A 10,035-nucleotide genomic window follows, 5' to 3' on the forward strand; every position below is an offset into this window, starting at 1 on the left:
TATTAAGGCCAGCCTTCAATTGTCAACTTAAATTGCAGTAACAAGCAAATAATGCATGACTTAAAATTTAAGAGAAGTTCTCCAAGAAATGCTTCAAGAAATGATGTGGCTTCTTGAAAACTCTCCTTGAGTTTTCTTTTTCTGCATAGTTTTGTTCCCAGATTTACGTAAGGCTGCATGGCAGCCGCTGATGAAGTTGGTAGACGATTTGTAGATTTAGTTTCGGTGGTTCCTCATCCTCTTCCTGAGTTGGCCGTGTCTCACCGTGCGCCAAAAATTAAGGATGGAGAACTTTTCTTTCAGTTCTCCAAGGAGGAGATATTCCGTTCGGCAGAACCATTCAGGTTCTCAATAGTTTTGAAGTTTCTCAGTAACCGGCCATCTTTGGACGCTATCCGAAACTTCATTCGGAATCGATAGGGCTTGGAAGGTACTCCAGTTGTTTCAACCATGAGGCGTCCGAGAAATGTTTTCGTTCGTATGGTTTCGAGGAGGACTGCATGAAAGCTTTATCAAGGGAGGCATGCGATATGGACGGTATTCCTTATCGTGCCTTTCACTGGACGCCAGAGTTTAAGGAGGAAGAACCATCAATAGTGCCGGTTTGGATTGCTTTACCAGGTTTGCCTCCTAATTTTTATCATAAATCATTGCTTAAAATCTTGACAGCTCCAATTGGTAGATTTATTAGGCGTGATAACCCCACACGTTGTGCGACTCGCACTGATGGTGCGCGTCTCTGTGTGGAGATGGATGCGGCCATTGAGCCTATTTCACATTTTTGGATTGGCATGCCGGGGTTGGGGTCTAGTCGAAAGCAGGAGATTGTGTATGAAACACTGCCTGCTTTCTGTTCCATTTGTAAAATTCAGGGGCACAATGTGCATACATGTCGGGCTGGAAAACAGAAACCAGAAAAGAAAATGTGGGTTCGGCAACAACCAACAGATGGTGATCAAGAACCAGATAGAGAAGAGCCTAGAGAAATAGTATTGGAAGAGCCTATAGAACCAGTTACGAAGGAACCTGGGGTGGAAGATCAATCTAAGTTGGTTCTTGGGTCTTCGATTTTAGCCTTTCCAAGAAATCATGCAGAACAAGTTGATGCAGAATACGTGGATGTTAATTTGGTTTTAGGGGCCCCAAATTCTACTTTGATGATAGAGGAATTAGTAGTGGACACAGAAATTGGAGAGGAAGTAAATACGGAGAGTCTTGCTGAGGTGAGGCAAACGGATGCTAGTTTGCAATCGGAGGCAGTCACGCGAGAGACAGAGCAGGTTACGGAAACAGAGCATTTGGCGGAGGAAGAAACAGTGATTACGGAAGAGGCCCAGCGGACTGATGATGCTTTTTGTTTGGAAGAAGGGTCTTTATCGGATCCGGAACCTGATATTCATGCGGAAGTTTTTTCGCAGGATAAGGAGTATCATTCGGACATAGAGGAAGAAACTGGGAAAAGGAAATATAGAAAAAAAAATTCAGAAAATTAGGAGTTCTAATCGAGTGATTACTCGAGCCACAAAATTGTCCCTATGATAGGTTCTATTTTGGTGTGAAATATTAGGGGACTAGGTTCCTTTATAGGTCGTTTAAAAATACTGCAAAGAAAGTTGAATTGGAAGATGATTGTTTTAATGGAGCCTTTCCAAAATTTTGTTAAAGCTCAATCATACATGTGGACTCTTCATTTTGATAATGTAATTTCTAATGAAAAAGTTGGTGGAAAAATATGGGTCTTGTGGATGAATGATTTAAATGTACAGATTATGCGGATGACCTCACAGTTTTTGTCTCTAAGGATAGCTGAGGGTCAATTTCAATTTTTGGATAATTTTATTTATGCAAAGTGTAATATGATGGATAGGTGGGTTCTATGGGAGGATTTGAGGTGGAATAGTATGAATAATGATCCTTGTTTGTTTGCTGACGATTTTAATATTATTCGTACGAATTTGGAAAGACGGGGTGGTCGTCCTAGGCCAATAGCGGCGATGGATGATTTTAACCAATGGATCCATGAGGGTGGTTTAATTGATTTAAGTGCTCAAGGTAGTAATTTTTCTTGGTGTAATGGCCAGAGTGGTTTAGCTAGAGCTTGGGCAAAGCTGGATCGTGTTTTATTGGATGCAAATTTATTGTCTTTGTTCCCTACGGCGTCTTGTTCGTACTTATCAAGGACGACTTCGGACCATTGCCCTATGTTGGTTGAATTTTTTAAGGATATTTATTCCTATGGTCCTCCTCCATTTAGATTTCAGCAAATGTGGGTTGAGCATCCATAATTTATTGGTTTTATAAAGCAGGTGTGGGATGTGCCGGTGATTGGGACGGGGCTTGTCATTCTTGCTTGTAAGCTTAAAAAAGTGAAAGTGGCTCTTCATGAATGGAATAAGCGAGTGTTTGGTAGGACTAATACCCATATTGAATCTTTGGAAGCGAAGGTTGAGGGTCTGGAAGGTTGTCTGCAAAGAGAGTGGGATATTGATGCCGAGAGGGAGCTTGTGCTGGCTTCGGATGAATTAAATTCTTGGAGACGTAGGGAAGATATCAGATTAGCTCAAATGGCTAAAATAAAATGGAATATGGAAGGTGATCGTAATTCAAAATTTTTTCATGTATGGTTAGCTAATAAACGACGTAAAAGAATCAAAGGGATGAGAACTCCGGATGGGGTAGAGTTTAACTTGCCAGAAGAAATTCATAATGGAGCTGTTGAGTATTTTGCGGATTTTCTTAAAAATACTAACCAGTCACGAGTACTTCCGGATTTATCAGATTTGATTTCACCAGTTATTGATGTTGAGGATTGTACATGTCTTTGTCGTACCCCTTCATTGGATGAAGTAAAGGAGGCTCTTTCTTTGATTCCTATAAACAGTTCTCCTGGGCCAGATGGTTTTAGAGCAGGTTTTTTTAAAACTTGTTGGGAGGTGATTAAGATGGAAGTCTTCACAGCCGTTTCTGAATTTTTTATTTTCAAAAAGCTTCCGAGGTTCTTTTTGGCTTCTTTTATTGTGCTAATTCCGAAAACAGATGTGCTTACTGGTTTTGACAAATTTAGGCCTATAAGTCTGTGTTCGGTTTTTTATAAAATTTGTTCAAAAATTATAGTAAATCGTCTGGCAAATTATCTTCCCAAATTAATATCTCTTGAACAAGGAGCCTTTATACCTGAGAGGAATATTTTTGAGAATATTAGTATTACTCAGGAAATGGTTCATTCCTTGAATAAGGACACTCATGGAGGAAATATTATGATTAAAGTTGATATGGCTAAAGCATATGATCGAGTAGATTGGAATTTTTTGTTGGAGGTTTTTCGATGTTTTGGATTCTCTCCCTCTTTTTGTGATTTAATCCGTGCTTGCATTTCAAATATTTGGTATTCAGTTTTGCTTAATGGAACGATGAGAGGTTTCTTCCAAGGTGGTCGTGGGTTACGTCAGGGGGACCCATTATCGCCTTATCTTTTTATTATTATTCAGGAAGTCCTTTCTCGTCTTTTGAAGCAGAGTGTGTCATCACATAAGATTGGTAATTTCTCCCAACCTAGAGGTACTCCTCAGATCTCACACCTTATGTACGCAGATGATATTGTGATTTTTTTGAATGGGGGAAAAAAATCTGTTAAGGAACTTTTGTTGGTTTTTGAAAAATATGAAGCATGGTCGGGTCAGATGATTAATAAAGAGAAAACAGCCATATATTTTTCTTCAAAAATTTCTGTTGCTCGTAAGAGAGCCCTAAAAAGACTGACAGGGTTCTCAGAAGGTTCCTTTCCCTTTAAATATCTAGGGGTTCCGATTGTATTGGGGCGTCTAAAGCATGTGCATTTGGAGGAAATAGTTAACAAAGTTTGGAAAAAAATTAGTGGTTGGAAAATGAAGATACTTTCATCAGGTGGCCATCTAATACTTCTTCGGCACGTGCTTTATAGTATGGCTTTACATTTATTTGCTGTTTTACAGGTTCCTCAATCAATTATTAAAGCTCTAAATCGTATGATGAGTACATTTTTTTGGGGGGAGGTTAATGGTAAGAGTAAAAAAAAGTGGGTGTCGTGGGAAAATATTTGTAAGCCAGAAAAGGAAGGGGGCCTAGGATTGCGTAAATTAGAGGACATGCAAAAAGCATTTCATATGTGGCTTGCATGGAATTTAATTCAGGGTAAATACTTATGGGCAAATTTTTTTAAAGGAAAATATGTGGGATCTTCTCCTTGGTCTCTCATTGATACTAAAAAAGGTTCTAGATTTTGGAAAATGATTATGAAGAGTATTCCCGATGTGCTTAATAATTCAAGATGGAAAGTGAGGGAGGGGAATATTTTTTTCTGGTATGATAAATGGAAAGATAGGGGTCCTTTATTGGAGGAGGTCCTGATGGTGGGGAATCCGCAGATTACAGTAAATGAGTGTATGCTGAATAATAGTTGGGATATGGACCTTTTGATTTCTTTAGTTGGTCAAGAGAATGTTGACGATATTGTTGAAGCTTTGGCCGGTTGTAAGGAGGGTTCGGACGTGTTAATCTGGACTAAACATGAGAGTGGAAATTTTTCTACTAAATCAGCATGGGATTGTATTAGAATTAGAGGTTCTACTTTGGATTGGCATCCATGGATATGGCATAGGTTGTTGCCTCTTAAAATTTCAATTTTTATGTGGAGGGCATGGAACATAGTTTTGAGTGTTGATGATAGTCTTAGAAGGATTGGGGTCCCGATTGTCTCTCGTTGTGATTGCTGTGAAGAAGGTAAGTATGAGGACCAAAATCATGGTTTGTTTGGAGGAGAGTTTGCATTTAATATATGGTGTTATTGTGCTAATATTTTTGGTTTACCTCTTGGTCATACTTGGATGGAGACAGTGACGGCTTGGTTAAGACGTGCGTCAACTGATTCTCAAGTGGGGGATTCTTGTGGGGTTACTTCTGTCTATTATTAGTTGGCATCTTTGGCATAGAAGATGCACTGCCCGTATGGAGGGGCGGATTCAATCTGTTAGTGTGGTTTGGCAAATGATCAAAAATTGGATGAGCTCTTGTAGCCATGATATGAAAAAGGTAAAAAAATGTTCTATGTATGATCTTCAGATTTTACATGCGTTGCATATTCCTTCTAAAGCCCCCGTGAGACAGTTTATTAAAATTGTGACTTGGCAAAAACCTGCTCCAGGGTGGTTTAAATTGAATACAGATGGTAGTAGTCTAGGAAATCCAGGACCTTCGGGGGTGGGTGGTATTATTAGAAATGATCAGGGTCACTTGGTTCATGCTTTTAATTCTTATATTGGTTTTGGTTCCAATAATAGAGCTGAATTGTTAGCATTGCTGCAGGGTCTTAAAGCTTGTAAAAATCTAGGGATTATTTTTGTGGAAATAGAATTAGACTCTCAAGTGGTAATCTCTTGGTGGAATAGGCGAAGATGTGGCATATGGTATTTGGAAGATTTCTGGGAGGATACTCTTGCTCTTATGGATTCGATGGTTTGCACAGTTAGGCATGTTTATAGGGAAGGTAATAAAGTTGCTGACTAGTTGGCTCGAAGTAGGGCAGCTGGTCTTAATATGGATTGGAATATAGCTGGAGAATTGCCTAGGGTCTCTCGAGGTTTACTTCGGTTGGATAAACTTGGGTTACCTTCTTTGAGGTGCTGTCAGAATTAAGAATCTGGTTCTATTTAGTTGTTGTGTTGGTTTGGTTAGATTTGATTGTATATGTTTGTTGTACTAATGGTTTTTTTTGCAGGTGAGGAGGTTGTTTTTGTAATTTTCTCTAGATATACTAGGTTTTTTTAATATCTAGTTTCGGATTTTTTATTGTAACGCCGGGTATTGGTATGTAACCACGGTTTTCCTCCGCCATAAGTGAGGGTTTATTAATATAATCGGGACGGGATCACTCGTGGACAGGTGATTCTCGGCTCTTCATCAAAAAAAAAAAAAAAAAATGCATGGCTTAAAGCCATGTGTTATAATGTGTAAAGGATGGGGTCAGCCCCACGTGGGCGTCCCTCCATCTAACATTTTGGAAAGTGAAATATTTTGAAAATAACCTTGCTCCATTTAATACTAAATATATAAAACATTCCTATGTGGAATAGGGTAAAATCTCATATTTTTTGGAAGAAAAGAAGTCTACAGAGTGGAAAAAGAGAGTTCGTGCGGTAGGGATGACAATTCGTATTCGTAGATCATGTTATATGAAGTTTGAATATTTGAATTTATGGATGAACCCAAACACAACCCATATAATAAAAGAAAGGAGAAACAGATAAAAGAGTAATGTTATATGAGAAATGATAAAACAACTACTCCTTTACAATTTTTCTACAACCTTCCAATAAAATAATATTTTTTGAGATATTTATTTTAGTTTTGATTTTGATTTGATGTATTTGAAATTTAAAAAAAATATTATTGCATTGATAAGCTGTAAATAAAGTGTAGTTGGGTTATAAGGCTATCACTGCTCAATGTTAGATATAGTCATATAATGCCCTGCACACTCTTTTTGAAAAAGAGTAATTATACTCATCATCTTAATTTTCATCATCCTCTCATCATCATATGATGTGACATTAGATGATTAGAGACTATTTATTATATTTCACTTATGAAACTATCATCTAATGCCACATAATGGGATGATGAGAAAAATGATGATGAATATATTTTTTTTTCTTTGAGAAATAATGAGGTCCACATTAGAAAGTGAGATTTTCATGTAGGGTATTAGAACTAGTTATTTTTTTCAAAAACATGCACGAGACTTACACTAGTACAAATCGTTGCTATACAAATGAATGCTAGATCAATTTTTTTATTGCTTCAATGAAACCAATGCTATTTTCACAATCTCTTAGTAGTTTTTGTTGGTCATAAGACTTCGCATTTAGAATATTTAGTTAACAGAGTTCAAGTATACTAAACAAAATAATATTTCACTCATCAAAACAGTCAACAACCACACAAGGAACAGTTAAACCTCACAAGATACTGTTCTAAATTATTGGAAGTGAAAATATCATTTTACATTCTCCAAATATCGTTGTTGATATCATGTTTCGTAGCCTGAACAACTCCGCGATGGGTCAATCTGTTCCTGCTTGAAGGCTTGAGGTGGTGAGAAATACATCTGATGCCTAAGTTAGCTTTGGGTTCTCACTTTATGATTTAAGGGAGCTCAAATAAAAGTGCTTAGAGAGTCTTCTACCCCAGCGAGGGAGGTATATATACCTGGTTGGAGTGGTCCCTTGGCAAACCGATCATGGCGATGTCGCTCCGTACTCATGTCGTGCCTTCTCCCCCCACATTCTGCCACGCGACAAGTTGTCCATGCCTGATTGTGGCAACCGCTGACAATCCAGGGTTTATGTCGTAGTGTGTCTGTCCCCGTCCTTCATTAAATGCGGCGTGGTCTCGGCCTGGTGCGCCCACCTTCTAGGTCTTTCAAGCCGTCGGTGTCTAGGGACCAGGGTTGTCTCTAACACTATGTATGTGGATTGTCAGCCAATAGTAGTGTCAGGCCTTCTGATTCAAGGATCCACATTCCATGCGTCCGACTTCGCTGCTCCTCTTTGAGCTTCTTGGGCCGACCTTGCCCATCTCGGCCCAACCTATCCTATCCTTTCAGACTGATTTCCTACTGACGGGATACCCTTAGACCCATCGATGCCTCGTGGGCTAGGCCTGTGTGGTTCGACCCAACCCTGGGAATGACCTCCCTCACAATACCTCGTGAATTCTCACCATACACGTGTGATGAGAATTCAAAACATCTCCTTCCGCCTTTCTCGAGTTAGTTCCCCTTAGCACACACGTCTGGTGATAAGTATGATTTTTATGTGATTTTTATTACTCTTTTATTTATAAAAAGTGTCAGTTTTTCTTCAATTCTATTGATTTATTTTATTTCTATATATTTATTTTATTTTCTTGGATTTGAAGAAATGAGAAGATTTAGTGCGACAGCAGAGCATTTTGGTAAGAAGAGACTACGGATCCAGACTGACGAGAGGAGAAAAGATCTTAAGAGAGCTGAGAAGACCCAATGGCAACCAAAATTGGCGACAAAAGTTAGGCGATAAGAGAGATATTTTACCTTCTGGGAGAGAAGACTTGGCGCAAGGCTCCAGGCTACTAGATTGGGTGACCAGTCTAAACGACCAACTTAAACGACTAACCTAAACGATATCGTGAGCAACAACTAGCAAAGGCGAGCGCTAGCAACTTTACCACTTGGTAGGTTGGTGAGATGAGTCCTTCATCTCGATCAGGAACCTTATATCTTGGTAATTGGGCGAGGAAACCAGTTATATTCAACGTACACGGCATCTACCTGGTGGGACCTTTTCGAGTTTCGCGATCAATCTGCTGACCACCAAATATTCCCAAACTTCGTAAATCAAGCCGTTATTACTGAATCTTCCATTTTAGATAATTCCATTATTCTCAAGATAGTTTCTTTTATATTAACATTTATGTTTAGAAACTATTTTCCAGATCTTTAGACTAAATTGTAGCTGCATTTATCTTGTTTTTGGATTTGAGATTTGACATCTATTTAATCCCGTCTTGTGGGATAAATAGGAGGAGAATCTGAGTTTAGAGTAAAAAGATTCTAGAGTTTATTATTTGAGTTTCTTTCGAAGAGGCAGATTTGGAGGGCAAAGGCGAGAGTCACAAACTTCATCAATCGACTCCAACGAAAAACACTAGTTTTATTTTTTTTCTTTTCAATTTCATTATGAACTAATTTTATTTTTTAGAGTTTTGATGTAGTCTAGCATTGAATACACAATTTATATTCTAAGTTATTTTATTTTCAATATTTCCATGATTGAGTGTTTATTCCTTGTTCTTAATGGTTGCAATTTTCTACCTAATTATTGTTCGATCTATTGAATCATAATGAGACCGATAGGTGATTTGTGATTAAAGCTCTAGGATTAATCATAATTAGTTGAGTGAAAGTAAAGATACTTTACCACGATTAGTGTGATTTTAAAGAAAATTTCTAAAAACTTAATGAGTCTCCAATCAGTTAAATTCACATAGAGATATTGAGTTATAAGTTGGAGATATTTTTGGTATTGTTTGAGAGAAAATATTGAATAGTTAAGAGTTTTTTATCATCAGTTTAGGATAATTGGAATTCTACAACAAGGAAGAATAAATTGTGTGGGATTTGTTAGGTGAAATCAGATGCTTTAGATCTATTCTTATTATTTTTAAAATCTTAATTTTAATACTATTTTCTTCAGTTTAATTTAGATAATCTATTTTTCAAATTTCGGTTTTCTAAATAGTAATTAATTTAGTAAATTTCAGTACTCTATAGTATAATAAATTTATGTGGGTTCGATATCCGTTTTCTTTAAAATACTTTACTACTTATTATGATTATGTGCACTTGCAGATATTTTCAGCACAACAAGTTTTAGGCACTGTTGTTGGGGATTAGTTATTTGTTATTGATATTGATACTTGCTAGATTTTTACTACTTTAGATTTTATTTTATTTTAAAAAATTGGTTTAAATTAGATCTCAATTTGGTTTTTCTTTTCAATAATTAGAAGTGCATGCCTCGATCTAAATCATTAGAGCATACACTTTTCGATCCCGAGATTGAAACAACCTTGTGTCGGATTAATAAAGAGAAAAAAAAAAGAGGTTGCCGCATCTAAATTTAATATGGCCGACCAGGAGCACAAGGTGTTAAGAGATTATGTTATGGCCAATAACTTCGAGATCAAGCCTGCCATCATTCAAATGATTCAACAAACCATCCAGTTGGGGGGCTGTCACAAGAGGATCCTAATGTCCATATTGTAAATTTTCTAGAAATTTGTGATATTTTTAAACACAACGGAGTGACAGAGGATGCGATTGGATTGAGATTTTTTCCTTTCTCACTTAGGGAAAAAGCAAAAGTTTGGTTGAACTCTTTGTCACCCGGTATCATCACCACCTGGGAGGAATTGGCACAAAAATTCTTAACGAAATATTTCCCTCTGGCCAAGACAGTG

General features: G+C 37.5%; 1 protein-coding gene across 1 annotated transcript; it reads left to right on the plus strand.

Annotated features, from left to right (window-relative positions):
- The first annotated feature begins 530 nt into the window (after nucleotides 1-530).
- LOC121255079 lies at nucleotides 531-1,493 on the plus strand. Its single transcript, XM_041155369.1, has one exon. It carries the CDS (start codon nucleotides 531-533, stop codon nucleotides 1,491-1,493), a length of 963 nt encoding a protein of 320 aa, XP_041011303.1.
- The last annotated feature ends 8,542 nt before the right edge of the window (nucleotides 1,494-10,035 follow it).

Source organism: Juglans microcarpa x Juglans regia, chromosome 3D (genome assembly GCF_004785595.1).
Source record: "Juglans microcarpa x Juglans regia isolate MS1-56 chromosome 3D, Jm3101_v1.0, whole genome shotgun sequence".
NCBI lineage: Eukaryota > Viridiplantae > Streptophyta > Magnoliopsida > Fagales > Juglandaceae > Juglans > Juglans microcarpa x Juglans regia.